General features: G+C 38.6%; 1 protein-coding gene across 17 annotated transcripts in view; it reads right to left on the bottom strand.

Annotated features, from left to right (window-relative positions):
* The window catches only part of ADAM22 (ADAM metallopeptidase domain 22), a 264,012-nt gene that overhangs the window by 49,501 nt on the left and 197,994 nt on the right, over positions 1-16,517 (bottom strand). For all 17 annotated transcript variants that reach the window (XM_056118006.1, XM_056118007.1, XM_056118009.1 and 14 more), the window contains exons 15-18: positions 9,644-9,743; positions 7,056-7,127; positions 6,741-6,833; positions 171-251 (exon numbers count right to left, since the gene is read on the bottom strand). In XM_056118006.1, the coding sequence (XP_055973981.1) occupies positions 171-251; positions 6,741-6,833; positions 7,056-7,127; positions 9,644-9,743 (346 nt within the window). The remainder of the gene's footprint in view (positions 1-170; positions 252-6,740; positions 6,834-7,055; positions 7,128-9,643; positions 9,744-16,517) is intronic.

Raw genomic sequence — 16,517 nt, 5'->3', positions numbered from 1 at the left:
ACAAACAATACAAAATATATTACTTCGGTTTTGCTTTGGGACAGGGATTGGTGTTTGGGATGGAAACATCCCAAATATGGTGATGGGAAGGTGTAATGGTGGTGGGATTTGTGTTTGAATATTAAATGTAATCAAATATTGTGAACTACCTTAAAAATTAAATAAATTACCTGGCTTGAATTTCCTGAGCATGTTTCATGAATATCACAATCATTGACAGCTTCTCGGCACACAGTTCCCATAGGCTGAAACTAAAGTTAACAAAAAGCATGAAAAAAACTGTCAAAGAAAAACAACCATCTTTCTAAAAGAACCTTAAAAAATTGAAGTTCTAATAAAGGGTGTTGGGAGGATCCTCCCAGAATGGGAGAAGCATGCTGAAAGTAGACTATAGACCAAACATGATTGTCACCCATTGCCTCTTTTGCAAACCACAACACCCAATAAGAGAGAGAGAGAGAACAAAAGGGAATGCCCTGCCACAGAGGCAAGGTGGGATGGGGAGGAAGGGAGGTGGGAGGGATACTGGGATCCGTGGTGGTGGGAAATGGGCACTGGTGGAGGGATGGGTATTTGATCATTGTATAATTGAAACCCAAGCACAAAATTTCTAAGTCTACAATTGTAACTCATGGTGTCTCACTAATAAAAATTAAAAAAGAAGAAAAAAATTGAAGTTCTGTGATTTACAATATTAATGATGGTTTCGCATGTGTATAATTCCAATACCCACCACCAGTTAACCCACTTCCCTTTCCCAGAACCCCAATGCCTCTCCCTTTCAATCCCCTGCACCACCTCATTTGCTGGGAACAACCTTCTCATTATGATGTCTTTGGTCTTTTGTTGCTACCTTGTTGTGTGTCCTTAAGTCCCACATGTGAGAACATTCTGTATCTATCTCTTTCCTTCTGGCTGACTTCACTCTAGCTTCATCCATGGTGAGGAAAATTGCATGATTTTACAAAGAATCATATTTTAAAAAAGTGAAATGGGGGTGAGAGTGAGAGAGATGCCCCAGTGGGCCGAGAACATGTTCTGCACACAGGAGACCCAGGCTCCTTCCCCAGCACTCCTGGTCTCCCCCAAGCATAGAGCCAGGAGTAGCCTCCAAGTATGAAGGGATATGGTGCAAACACAGAAAATGAAAAAGAAAAAAGCAAACTGAATATTCTTAATCTGTGAAACCAGTTTCGTGAAAGTAGTTCTCAGAGTCTCTCTTGCACAGAGCAAACCATATATTCCATTCAGCTTACTTGGGGGTACGACACCTGCCAAAAGGCAAGTTAGTATAAATTAATTCTTTATTCCAAATAGCTTCTGCATTATATTTTATCCTTTATTCTTAAGACAAGTAAACCACCATTTTCATCTCCTAGAAATGAGTGTTGTGCGTGTGTGCGTGTGTGTGTGTGTGAGAGAGAGAGAGAGAGAAAGAGAGAGAGAGACAGAGACAGAGAGACAGAGACAGAGAGAGTCAGAGTCAGAGACCAAGTAAATAAATATTCATCACATCCTCCTTGTTAAAGCAGCGCTATTGGAGTCACAGGCCAGAACCTTATTGGGAAGAAGTCACTTCCCTTTGGCATTTATCCAAGACTGAAGTTACGGTGGGAGGGGGGAATGGGAGGGATACTGGGAACACTGGTAGTGGAGAACAGGCGGCACTGGTGGAGGGATGGGCACTAGATCATTGTATGACTGAAGCATAAGCACGAAAATTTGTAAGTCTGTAACTGTACCCCATGGTGATCCATTAAAAAAAAAAAAGAAAACAAGCATTGTAAATTACTCTGCAGGGTCTCCTTTTCATTCTCCAGACTTTCTGTCCCCAGACACAAGGCTTTCATTTTTCAGATTGGCATATAGTCTTTACCTCTTCTATGCCAATAAAAGAGGTAGTCCTTTCTTCAACCTCCAGGGAATCCAGATATTTCTGGGACTGTAGTCCAGCAATATACTGACTTCTCTTTTTTGCCCCTTACACTTATTATTGTTGTTATTATTATTCGGTCTGGAGCGATAGCACAGTGGGTAGGGCCTTTGCCTTGTAAATCCGACCCGGATTCGATACTTCCAGCCCTCTCGGAGAGCCTGGCAAGCTCCAGAGAGTATCCCGCCCACATGGCAAAGCCAAGCAAGCTCCCCATGGCATATTTGATATGCCAAACACAGTAACAAGTCTCACAATGGAGACATTACTGGTGCCCGCTGGAGTAAATCAATGAACAATGGGAGGACAGTGCTGCAGTGCTATTATTATTATGCTACATCCCCTGTCATCTTGTCCAGAATTTGGGACACATTCTTGTATCTTGGAGACCATGATTTAGCTCATCGCCCTCCCTTCTCTCCATCAGGTGCATCGTGAGGTCCAGGGGTATGGCCAGAAAGTTCCATTAGCTCTCACCAGACCTGAACAGCGAGACCTTGCAGAGTCAATAATGCTTTTGACAGGAATCATGTAACTCGCCAAGTAGCCATCTCTAGAACCACAACTCTTGACACTTCCTCAAAGAATTTGGGCAATGAGCCAGGGTCTCCGAAGAGAAGGTTTCAAGAATTCCCTCCCCCACAAAAGGATCACTGTTCTTGGCCACTGTAATTTTGGGCTCATATTACTCTTTTTTTTTTTTTAACATACTCTGCCAAGAATTGTGCAAGTTGCATTGTGGGCAAAATTGCAAAAGTTAGGTTCTCTGGCAAAGCAATTTCCTTCTTTCCTTTTCTCCTGGGTCAATTTTATAGATCTACAATTTGGTCTTTCATTATTTTCTAATGTTTCTATTATTTGCACTGCTGTATGGGATAGTTTGCTTTCACTCATTTCAAATAGAGAACAAATAAGCTTTCTGTTTTTGCTTTTTGGGTGATGCCTAACAGTACTTAGGGCTTACTCCTTGCTCTGTATTCAGGGCTCACTCCTGGTGGTGCTTGGGAGACCACCTGGGGTGCCAGGGATTGACCTCAGGTTAGTAGCATGCAAGGTAAAAGCCCTGCCCACTGTACTATCATTCAGGCCACTGAATTTTTATAGTAATTTTTTTTTAATTTTTGGATTTTGGGGCACACCAAAGAATGCTTGGGGTTTACTCCTAACTGCACTCAGAGGTTACTCCTAGTAATGCCCAGGGAGCCACATAGTGCCAGGGATCCGATCAGGGCTTCCTGCATACAAACAATTGCTCTAGCCCATTGTCTTGAGTCTGAAAAAATTTTAAGCACTGAATTTATAATTGCAAGCATACTTATTTTAATAACAACAACAAAATAAAATATAAAAAATTGAGCTCCCCACCCCGCCTCCTTCTTTTCCTTTCCAAAACTGGGATCTCAACAGATAGTTTTTTAGAAGATGCAAATAAACTTCAATCTTTCATGAGGAACACACTGGGCATTTAAAAACATAAGCACTTTCTAAGCATAGAGAACTTAACAAACAACAAAATCTAGATGTCCTGCTTGCAAGGGCCTTGTGTTTTGGTTGGGGTAAAAAGAACAATAACAACAAAAAAGAAATCAGGTCATATGCAAGGTAATATGTTTATATTGTCTTCATCAGAACTGGGGCCAGCCACAATGTTGGAGCATCAGAAATTAAAATATGAAGAGATTTAAGACAGACCTAAAAACAATGTAGGCTAGCGTTTCACGATGTGGATGCTCTGGAGTGTTGGGGTGGGGAGGGCCAATAGTAGCTTCCAGGGTAACAAGGGAGCACTTTCTGGTTTTGGCATTTTTTTTTCTTAAGGAGGTAGATTTCCAGAGATGCATGGAGTGATTTTTTATTACTGAAAAGAGGTTGGTGGACCAAATAAATCTGGGCACTTCTGAAGTACATGAAATGTTAGAGAACTGCCAGGAAACTTCTGAAAGTGCAGCAAAGAGCAATTTGCTCTAAGTGCTGGGAAACTGCAGCAGATAAACTAAACAAGCTCCCTGCCCTCTTGGAATCTGTATGCTGATGCAAGAAGAAAAATACAAAGCAAGTAGATAAGGGCCTTTTGTTCCTTTTTAACAATCTGTGGCTTGAGGACAAGATTTGACCAGACACCTGTTTTTGTCAATAAAGCTCTTTTGTGGTGAGGGAGCTGGGGTGGGGGGTGGGGGGTGTTGGGGAGACATGAGCCACATCAGCAGTGCTCAGAGCTTACACTGACTCCAGTTTAGGAATCACTCCTGGCAGTCCTCAAGGGAACACCTGTGCTGCAAGGGCCCAAACCAGAGTCTGCTGCTTGCAAGGAAAGTGCCTTAACTCCTGTACTATCTTTCTGGGTCCCAATAAAGTGTTTGATTAGAGCACAGCCATAATCATTTGTTTCTGTATTTATGATCCTACTAAAGACTGAGTTAACTGAGACAGAGACTTTCTGACCTAGACAAATCCTATTTATTTACTATCTGCCCCTTTACAGAAAGAGTTTGACGAGAGTGACTTATATGCACTATTATAATATATGGAGGGAAACAGAAATACAGATCATTTTTATCCTCCTCTTCAGTTTCCCTCCTCCATTCATTACCCTGCCTCTGCCTTCTCCAGGAGCCCAAGGTAGAGGCTAGAGGTAGGGCTGTGGAGGAAGAACTAAAAAGATCTTGAAATTTACTTTGCAGAAAAACTAATCATACATTTTTTCCTGTTATTTAGCAATATTATTTTGTACTTGTTCCTCTATATTATAGAGTCTAACATCATAAATCAAAGGGAAAATATGGCCTTGTTAAATATCTTTATGGAGGAATCGATTTAAAGATCAAAAATAAAATAAAATATTGGGAATCCCTTGCCATGAAAACTGTGGTGGAAAACAAAACAAATGTATAATTGAGGTATCCCAAAGGTGAACACCTATTTCATATTTGACATATCTTATACTTCCTTCTCAGAGAGTGTGTTTTCTATCAATAGCTCATTTGTCCTTAAAAAACTGCTGAGGGGCTGGGTAGGGTAGGGCGTTTGCCTTGCATGTGGCCAACCCGGGTTTGATTCCCAGCATCCCATATGGTCATCGGAGCAACGCCAGGAGTAATTCCTGAGTGCAGAGCCAGTAGTATTCGCTGTGCATTGCCAGTGTGACCCAAAAAGCAAAAAAAAAAAAAAAAAAGGAGAGAGAGAGAGAGAGATAAAAATCTCCTGAGAACAGAGTTGTAAAGTTGAAACAACAGAACTTCCTGTGAGCAGATCTGGACTCTAACTGCTCATCTTTTCCTCACTAGCTGAGTGGGCCTCTGAAGGCTCTCCTCAATTCCTTTAGACAGATTGCTCAGTTGTAACGATCAAGATAATAACACCTATGCTAAAATAGTGGTTCTGGGCATTAGCTTGGACAATGACCTTAGGAGACATGTATGGAATCTTTTCTGGTTGTGAGTAGGAGGGGTACTGCCTTCATCTTAGGTAGGAGACAGGGATGCTGCTAGACACTGTATGAGATGTACTCTTACAACAAAGGCATATTTGCTCACAATGGTCAACAATGTTAGGGCTATGAACCCAGGGTTAATGTAAGTGTAAAGTGCTTAGAACAATCTCTGACACACCATGGATACCTTAAATGATAGATTCAGACAATTACATTCTCCCTTTACTTGACAGACTGTGTGTCAACCAAAAGATAACCGGTAAGATACTTATGAGCATATTATCATTTATTCAACATGTACTTAGAATCTACTGACAATAACTGTGTGGGTACCTCTGGCTCTGTTTCCATAACATGTAGAGACAGGAGGGAGAGACCAAAAATAAAAACTAGGGGAAAAACAGGGAGATTTATCAGGTTTCATAGAAGAGAGGTTAATTTGAGAGAGAAATAGGTTAATTTGAGAGAGGTAAACCCTAAATAACTATTAGTCTTGAGATAAAGCCTTAACTATTCAGAAACAGATATGAGATGCTTTTGGGATGATAAACATCTATAACATACATACAGATGCATTCTAAACTCTCACCTACATTATATATAATGTGGTATCAAGTGTAAACCTATTCCTTTGACTCTTACAACAGCTAATGCAAGAGATATTCCAAACTATGAGCTGGGGAGATAGTTCAAAGGCTAAGCAAAGGCCTTGCATGCATGAGATCCCAACCTGACTCCCCTCTCAGCACTGCAATATGTAGCATTAGAGTCCCTGAAAACCACTAGGGTGTTCCTGGTACTCTGGTTGTCACAGGGCAAGAGCAACATTGCAGCTGCATTAAACTATCATTAGTCTAGTAAGCATCAGACTATCCAGCCCAACTGACCAACTATTGCCAGAAGTCCACTTCGGCATCCCTGAACATTGCTGAGAAGCTCCCCCACCCCAAAATAAATAAAAGAGGACACAAAAGTGAGTAGCAAGAAAAGGAGAAAATTTTCAAATTGAATATACACTTAGCTTTATAATGAAAGAACACAAAGCTTAAATTCATTTGGGAATTCCTTAGAGAGGCGGCAGGCATAGGACAAGCTCTGAAGGTTATCAGGACTCACACCTACCTAACTCCCGACTTTCTTGGTGAAATACCCTAGAAAAACTCATTAATCACTACAAGTCTCTGTGTTTTCATGTCAGAAGACAAAAAGAATAACTATAACTCACAAGTCTGTGATCATCCCACAACATAGGTAGCACTTGGTGAATAACATATGTTAGATACTAGTGTTTTTATTAGATTATATTTCATTAGCCTTAATGAATCAATGGAACAGAGTTTCTTTTCTATTGATTAGTCATGAACTACAGTTCTTTACCTTGCACTTTTTACAACAAAGACCATCACTGCATTGAGAGTCCTGAGTCAAAGTACATTTCTTACAACACTCTGCTCCTTCCAGGACGCATTCCTATGGAGTAAAAACAGATGCAAAAACATCAGGAAATTGTATAGTTTTGCTGAGAGTACCAGGATGTTTTCTAAATTAACTGCACACCTTTACAATAATAATAGCTCTTCCACAACTCTTACACAATGCCCAAGCATAACACTACCTCTGTGTGTCTCAGTGCGGGGAACTGGAATGAATCTGGGTAATCTGAAAAACCTCCTCAAAAACCCAAAGACTTACTGCTGGAGTCCCACAGTCACACTCCTCTCCAGTTTCAATGAAGCCATTGCCGCATTCAGGAGGATCAAGAAGCTGTGGGATGAAAATCAAAAAGGGAACTCAAACATCAAAACATCGACATCAAAGACCTAATAAGTGTCTATAGGAGCCACACCTACACATCTGGAAGGTCTGTCTGCTATTATTCCCCTGAGTGAGAAAGCAGGGCTTTAGATTTCGGGACTTTAGAAGTATCCACTTCAGTATCCACTGCAGATGGAATCCTCTTTACATATACAACACACATATCAAGCAGGGTCTGGTAAATGCCACCAAAATAAAGAAGGCTCTTGCCATGGCCCCAAACCAAGCCAGTCTGATTCCTCAAAGGGCACTGCAAACAAGGAAGCAAGGGTTCTAGAGTCATAAACTCTGGGTTCAAATATCTGCCCACCTACTTCTCTCAGGAAAATGATCTGTCATTTCAGAGCCCAAGTGTTTGCATATTAAAACAAAAATCACAAATTGTGAGGATCGAGTTAATTCATTTGTGAAAAGATCTTTACTGTCTTTCCCTTGTAGAACAGGAACTGAAATGTCTACTTTCACAGACACTGAAGGAAACACAAAAACTAATGAATCCATTGATATATTTAATGCAAAGTATTATTCCTATTAACATAACTTTACAGAGGACATTTCCCACAGATTGAAGCACATTTTATCCTTACACAAGTACATTTTAAATGCTTTACAACAATTTTGGTACCTTTTGAGTATATCTGGTTGTGATACATTAGAAAATAGTAATCAGTTGCTAGGTTTTATATATAATATTTATTAAGAAGTTGAGCAAAGTTTGCATATTATAGAATGGAAGGTAACATATACGTATCAACAGATTTCTTTTGGGGTGGGGGGAGGAACTGGGCCATACCCAGCAGAGCTCAGGGATTACTTCTTGCTCTATGCTTGGGGTTCATTCCCGGCAGTGCTTAGGGACTCAATTCCAGGGATCAAATTGGGGCCAGCAGGATGCAAGGCAAATCTTTTAACTATGTATTATCTCTCCGCCCCTTTGCATTTCTTAACTGGAGGGGGGAACAAAATAAAGTAACATGAACTGGAGGGGTAATACAGTGGCTAAAAGGCCTTGTATTCAGCTGATCCCAGCTCAATATCCAGAATGTCATTGTCCCACAGCATGGCTTAGTGAAGACTTGGAGGCCTTTGAGTCACTACTTAGGTGGCCGAGGTACCCTGGTTCCTGGGGCACAAGCAACACCATATTCTCAGACCAGCATCTTTGGCCAAGAATCACAGGGACTTAGACCTCCTGAGCACTGCTGGGAGGCCTCCCATCAGAAAAAAGCAAAAATCACTTTGTAGAGAAATAGCAAATGCCCTACAATAGAAGCAAAGAGCAGGAGAACTGGTTATCAGTAGGAAGTTTGTGCTGGGTAGGATCTTAGGGATGGGAAGTGTGCCTGCCATAGAGGTAGACTGAAGGGTAGAAGGGAAACTGGGGACATTGATAGAGAGTAATAGGCACTGATGAAGGGATTGATGTCCAAATATACTCCTGAAACTCAATCATAAATATCCTTGTTACTTTGTTATTCACTCCAGCCCAACAAGGAAAGAGAAGAGAAAAGAAAAGAGTAACAGTGATGATCGTGAAATATTCACCTAATTTTAATATTATCTCTTCTATATATCAACTCATCTCTGTATTTCATTTTCAGTTGAGAACAACTGATGATTCAGCTTCAAAATGAAAGACTATAATACTCACATACCAAAACTACATTTATTCTTTACGCTACATTAAGAATAATCAATTATTTTAGCAAAATATTTATGCTGTTTTTCATTTATAGCAGGTAATTTTAGTTCAAAGATCACTCCTGAAACCTGGAAAGATGTTTAAATTGTCCATTTGCTTTTCAGTGCAATATGATATGTTCCTTAAGTTTCACTTGAGTGACGAGAGAATGAAAACAAGCAAATGATAACAAGGACAATGCCACATATCGCTGATGATACATGGAAACATAACTAATATGGGCAAAGCATCCTTTTAATTCACACACAGAGGAAGATCTGTTTTTTCAGTGATGACCAGAAGATGCTCTGCTAGTTTGTAAGGCCTCTAATGAAGACATTATGGAGAAATAATGCTGAGTACAGTTGGTTTCTTGTTGAAAGGTACTTGTAATTTTAATCATGTTGCTCATTCTGAAAGGAAGTATTATGGTGGTATAATGAGGGTATCAGGAGGTAAGTCCCTCTTCTACATTATGTAGGAGTAGAAATTAAAAAACAACAACTTCTGAAAGAAAATTAAATATAAACTCAAACAAACATGTTTAGACAAGCAAATCTTGAACCATCATTTAGTCACGTAGGAATAAAAAGTTTCAGAAAGTAAACTCTTATTTTTTTACCATGTTTCTACTGACATCAGAATAAACCAAATTCAAACTGACTTTGAAAATAAAGATTTAGTATGTTTATAAATGTAATATATTTCCATACCCAAAGACTGGAAATGTATTACATTTATAATACTTCAGAAATCTTACTAAGATTGTGATCATACTTATTACCTTAGAAGGTTTGTTGAAAAGGCAAGCACCACCTCCACTATTCAGAAAGTCATGATATTCTTCAATATTACACTGGGTGAACTTTTTGGGAAGGTAATAGCTATGAGAAAGAAGAAAAGCAATAGTGACAGTCTTGCTTATTTGTACTATAGTCTTAAAAGTACACATTACTCAAAATTGTACATTATTCTTAAAAACAACATAATTTCACTTAAGTACAACGTTTTCATTCAATATATAAAAATTTATTCAAATATTGTATTCGATGACTGATAATTAATATGGGATGCTCATAATTTTATAATTTATATCCATATTCAAAGGAAGCAACTTACACAGTATAATTCTGATCAAATAAAAGAGTAACATTCCTTAGAAAGTCTTTCTAAATATTTAAACTGAGATGGAACCCAAACTTTACAGCACTGGATAAAACAGCTGATCTATAATCAGTGTCATCATCATCAAAGTGAAAAATACTGCACAACTAGAGAGAAAGTGGACATAAAATGAAATGTGATGCCTGAAATAGTTTGAAATTGAAACACAGGATAAAACTGACATGAAATCTAAGTATGATTTTATTGGTTATATTGCCATTCTTTGCTCAGGGGCTACTCATGGTTCTGGGCTCAGTGGTCACTCTTGGTGGTGCTGGGGATCAAGACCAGACCAAATTCATGCAAGTGTCGAACTCTTATAACAACTCTTCAGCCTCTGTATTGAGATATTTTAGAGGAAGTAGAGGAAGTATTTGATCGTAGAAATATATACTGAGGTGGTGAGGTCACCACATCAGCAATTTTATTTAAGGTCACTCATTACTTATTACATGGACTACTTGTTACTATTTCTACTTTTCTTCAAGTTTTAGATTGTTTCAAAATAAAAAAAAATTATATAAAAAAGGGCAATAAAGGATCAACAGAAAAGAAACTTTTATGGAGCAATTTGGCAAGATGCATCAAGAATATGCAAAATAAGAAGCATCTTTCATCTAGTAATTCTACCTTTTGAAATTTTTCTTATGGGAATAGTTAGCTACATATAATCATTCAAAGATGTATGAACAAAGATATTTATGGTCCCACAACAAATGACAAAAATAAACAAATTGTTCAATAGCAAAACATTTTAACTGTTTTTGTATATTAAGACAATAGATAAACACATAATTATTACTAATTATGCTGTTTACAAAAATGACTTAGAAAAAACATGGGCTACATAATGTCAATGTTTAAAAAGTGAGTAGCCAAGAGTACCCAAATGTTATATACAATAATAAAATGAAAAGAGAAAATATAATGAGCAGCAATATTTAATATAAAATATGGCTATCACCAGACAGTAAAAAAGCATCTAGCATTTTTTCCTACAGTTTCAAAAATGTGTATCAAGCTTTCATAAAAATAAAATATACTTATAAGAATATGGTAATTTTTCTAAAATAAATATTTAAATTCTTTTTCACTAGAGTACAAAGACAATGTTCATCAATAGTCCTACTTCTTCCAAATGCAGTCATCAATGCACTGTAATCTCCAATCAAGTAATGGAATTTACAATGATGACTCATTTACCTTAGCTAATCAAGCTAATTTTTTAACTGTTTCGTACAAAACTCTGTAAATAAGTTGCCTTAGATTTAAATAGGATGAATTACTTTACCTTCTCTACTACAATTTTCCAAAAAGCACGGGGCTGGAGAGATAGTACAGAAACTAGGGAAGTTGCCTTGCACGCTGCTGACTGGGTTTGATCCCCAGCATCCATATGGTCCCTTGTAATTCCTGAGCTCCAAGCCAAGAGTAAACCTGAGCATCGCTAGGTGTGCCCCACCCCAAAAGTAATAAAATCCACAATTAATTTGATGCTAGAGCACTCTGTGGTTCTAGGGATCAAACTCAGGTCTCATGCCTACTAGCCATGTGCTCTACTACTCCAGGCTACTTCTGTAGACCTCAGCCTTAAAATGTTTTCAATTTTAATCTGTTAAACATCTCTCAGATAGAATTAGGGAATTTAAAGTAGCTTTCTATTTATAAGCAAACTTTATGACTTCATTTTTCTTAACTGCTGGTCATGGAGAATATCATGCTGAGTGAAATGAGTCAAAAGAAGGACAGAATAGAATGATTGCACTCATTTGTGAAATATCAAAAATAATAATAACACGAGACTAATACCCAAGGATAGTAGAAATAAGGGCAAGGAAGATTAGTCCACAGTTGGAAGCCTGCTTCAAGTGCTGGGGAAGAAGGCCGTTGGGATAGAAAACAAACCATTATGACAAAGATAGTTGGAAATGATCATTCTGGACAGGAACTGCGTGCTGAAAGTGGGTAAAGGAACAAACAGGATAACCTCTCAGTATCTGTGTTATAGACATAGAGTCGAGAGAGAGAGAGAGAGAGAGAGAGAGAGAGAGAGAGAGAGAGAGAGAAGGAAAGTTCTTGCCATAGAGCCATGGGAGGTGGAAGGGAAACTGGGGTCATTGGTGGTGGGAAGTGGACACTGGTAGAGGAGGAAGGGTTGTTGGATCATTGCATCACTGAAAACGGATCATGAACAGTTTTGTAACTGTGTATCTCAAGGTGATTCTATCAAAAAATTTAATTAAAATAAACAAACATATAAGTAGCTTTCTAGGACCCAGAGTGATAGTACAGTAAGAACATTGCCTTGTGTGCAGACAATCTGGGTTCAATCCCCAGCATCCCATATGGTCACCCAAGCCCCACCAGGAGTGATTCCTGAATGCAGAGCCAGAAGTAACCCCTGAGTATTGCTGGGTATGACCTCAATACAAAATGAAACAAAAATAACCAAAACAACAGAAAATTGCTTTCTTCAAGTTCCTCTTTATTCCACTGGTGAAATTTGGGAAAGTTCCTGAAAGTCAAAATAGAAAGTTTCCCTTAGTTTGGGCTTTCCAAAGTCAAAGTCTAATTCAGTCCCAGCCTTGCAAAGATACATTAGAGGTCTCAGGCCAATCGAGTCTCCTGCTGGCTATATTTCTGCAAGTTGAGTTTGTTGAGACAGTAACAGGAAACTCACTCTTCACAGGAACATTCTTTTTATAGATGAACAGTTGAAACGAGTAGATTGCTCTTACCTTCACTGTTCCACATCAGACTTCCTATAACAGTCGCAACTGCATCCGGATTAATTTCTGTAACAGTACTATAGTGCATAACCTTCCTGAAGGCTGATATTCTGAAGGCTCATGTCTCTTCCTAGACTGTGGCCCAAAACTTTTTTGTATTGCTATATAACATATTGATCGTAGTCAGTGCATTCTTAAAATTTTAATTCTTATGCCTTTAAATGGGATTCATGGGAATCACATTAAGAATGCTTTTCAATGTTCAACATAACTTCAGAGAGCAGAAATGGGAGATCAAACTATAGATCTAATTATATGTAACAGCACAGCAGATAATGTTCTGTGTAAAGTGCTTTGCTCTTTAACGCATTTTTTAAAACTTCATGTATTTATTTTATTGAATCACTGTGAGCTAAAATGACAAAACTTTCATGTTTGAGTGTCAGTCATACAATGATCAAACAACCATCCCTCCACAGTGTACATTTTCTACCACCTAAGTCCCCGCTATCCCTCCGCTCCCCCACCTCACCCTATCCCAACCCTACCCTGCCTCTATGACAATTTCTCTCTGATCTCTCTCCTTTTGGTCACACATCTTTCTGATAGTGTTTTAATGCAAAAAGCTATGCCTATCTGCAGATAGCCATTTGATTTTGCTACAGATTATTCTCAGAGCTAGGCATGCTATGAATTTGCTTTCTAACCACTATTTAGAATAGTCAGGCATACCACAGAGCTTTGAAGTGATAAGAACCTGGGGACAGACAGATAGTGCAGAGGGCAAGATGCTGACAATATTGACCCCTAGCACCCCACATTATCCTCCAAGCCACACCATGAGTAATCTCTGAGTGCAGAGTGAGAAGTAAAAAAAAAAATTGATCACCGCTGCACGTGGACCAAAATCAAAACAAAAAATATAAGAACCTCTAATATAAAGTTTAATAATTATTAGAAAATTGCAACTTAGAGCATGATTTTTTAAAATTCCCTCTAATTACTTAACAATCAATCCAAAGATATTTTGAAAGATATGTTTAAAATGTTTTCAATATTCATTACTTCATTTGTTTTCTTTCTCATCCATAAGAGTTCAAAATTCAAAAACAGTAAATGTTCATTAAAAATTGTCTACGCAAGAAATAATGATGTGAGGGGACAGGGTGATAGTATAGCCAGTAGGGCATTTGCCTTCCACATGGCTGACCTGGTTCAATCCCATCACTCCAGATGATCCCCAAGCACAATAAGAAGTGATCACTGACCCCAGAGACAGGAGCAAACCTTGAGCATTGCCAGGAGTAGACCAAAAATTAAATAAGTAAATAAAAAATTTTTAAAAGAAATTATGTGTGAGGCCAGGAAAAAATATAAATTAAAGTAAGATATAATCCTTGGAAATTTACAGTTAATTGATAAAGAAAGTCATGATGTTATACAAAACTACATTAAAATTTAATGACAGGTGTTGGCGTGGATGTGGCAAGAAAGGGACTCTCCTTCACTACTGGTGGGAATGCCGACTGGTTCCACCCTTCTGGAAAACAGTATGGACAATTCTCAAAAAACTAGAAATTGAACTCCCATTTGACCCAGCAATACCACCCCTGGGAATATACCTCGGAGAGGCAAAGAAGTATAGCTGAAGCAACATCTGCAGTTGTCTGTTCATTGCAGCACTGTTTACAATAGTTAGAATCTGGAAAAAACCTGAGTGCCTGAGAACAGATGACTGGTTAAAGAAACTTTGGTACATCTACACAATGGAATATTATGTAGCTGTCAGAAAAGATGAAGTCATGAAATTTACATACAAGTGGTACTACATGGAAAGTACCATGCTAAATGAAATAAGTCAGAAAGAGAGGGATAGACATAGAAAGATTGCATTCATCTGGGGAACAGTAACAAAATAGGAGACCAACACCCAAGAATAGCTGAGGTAAATACCAGGAGGTTTACTCCATGGCTTGGAGGCCAGCTTCACACTCTAGGGGAAAAGGCAGCCCAGATGTAGAAGGGAGCACCAAATGGGGGGTATTGGGAGGATCTGAAAGTAGACTCTTGACCGAACATGATTGCCACTCGATGCCTCTTTTTCAGGCCACAGCACCCAAAAGGAGAGAGAGAACAAAATGGAATACCCTGCCACAGAGGCAGGGTGGGATGTGGGGGGTGAGGGGAGCGGGTGGGATACTGGGATTAGTGGAGGGGGAGAATGGGGACTGGTGGAGGGATGGGCACTCGATCATTGTACAACGGAAACCCAAGCACAAAAGTTTGCAAATCTACAACTGTATCTCATGGTGTTTCACTAACAAAAATTTTTTAAAAAAATGTAAATGATGGAGAATGGGCACTGGTGGAGGGATGGGTACTGGATCAATTTATAACTGAAACCCAAGCACAAAAATTTGTAAGCCTACAACTGTACCTCATGGTGTTTCACTAATAAAAAAAAAGAATGTGTAAATAACAAAAACAGTGAGCTAAAAAATTAATGACTAAATTTTAGTTAAAGAAAAATAAGAACTTTAGATGAACATATTGAAGAAATCAAAACAAACGTACTGAAGAAATCAAAAGAGGCTGAAAATTCAGGGCTGACTATAGTAAAAACAAACTTTTACCAGGTTTTAAATCCATACAAATCCATTCTTTGTTTTATGATTAGCAAACAAAAAAATAAAAACCTGTGTATAATTTATAATAAACAAACTCAGTTTGAATAGATTAGATTGAAATGAGCACAAATCCTTTTTTGATTTTTGCATTTGTCTTTGGGTTATACCCTGCAGTGCTCAGGACTTACTCCTGGATGTGTGCTCAGAGGTCACTCCTGATAGGACTCCAGGGGACATATGGGATGCTAAGAAACAAACACAAATTGGCTTCATACAGGCAAGCACCTTGACTGCTGTACTATGTCTCCAGCCCATGAATTTAGTTCTTTAGACAATGTAGGCTTACAAAAATTTTGATCAGGAAAATGTCATGCCTAATGTTTCATAGAGAAATTCAAATGTATTCAGAACAGAATGGAGAAATCATTTTGTAGACAGTAAATGCAATGAATTCAACCCACATGTTAGGTGGTATGAACTCACAATGCTGATTTTTGAATACTGAGTCCAAAGAATGATGCTTTGCATATAAACTCAAAACATGCAAAGAAACTTAAGTACGTAAAGTAAAAGCATGGAGAAAGAGCCTGTAGCTGATAGGAACTACATTCAGAATGGTGATTATCTTGGCCTAGGCCAACTGGCTTCCATCTCCAACACTTCCCCTCCCTCAATAGTAATTTCTGAGAGCAAAGACAAGAGTAAGCCCTGAGCACTGCTGGGTGTGGCCCCCAAACAAACAAGCAAAAAATCAGAACACAACATAATAAAATCTTAAACTAAGTTGGTAGTAGATATGCTTGGTATGAATGAAATGACTATAATATGCATCCTGAAGGATTAAATGACAGTGCTGGTGCTGCTGATGTTGTCTGAGGGTAGCTCGGTATATAAACACAAATGCCTCTCTCAGAAGAGCTGCTGTGCACATCTCCTATTCCTCACTGGGGAATCACCATTGGTTGGCTGAAATCAGTCACTTGTGAGAAAGTTTGCAGTATGGATAGCTGAGAAACCTAGAATTCCTAGCTCTTGTTTTAATTTTTTGTGTATGAACGTCAGTTTATCAGCATGTCACTCTTTACAACCCATTTAATTTTAAGGAAAGAGGGTAAAAGTAGGTGAGCCATCAAAAAAA

The sequence above is a fragment of the Sorex fumeus genome, unplaced genomic scaffold (assembly GCF_029834395.1).
Source record: "Sorex fumeus unplaced genomic scaffold, SorFum_2.1 ptg000037l, whole genome shotgun sequence".
Taxonomy (NCBI): Eukaryota; Metazoa; Chordata; class Mammalia; order Eulipotyphla; family Soricidae; genus Sorex; species Sorex fumeus.
The sequence above is the reverse complement of the archived record's forward strand: the minus strand, read 5'-3'. Positions and strand labels throughout refer to the sequence as shown.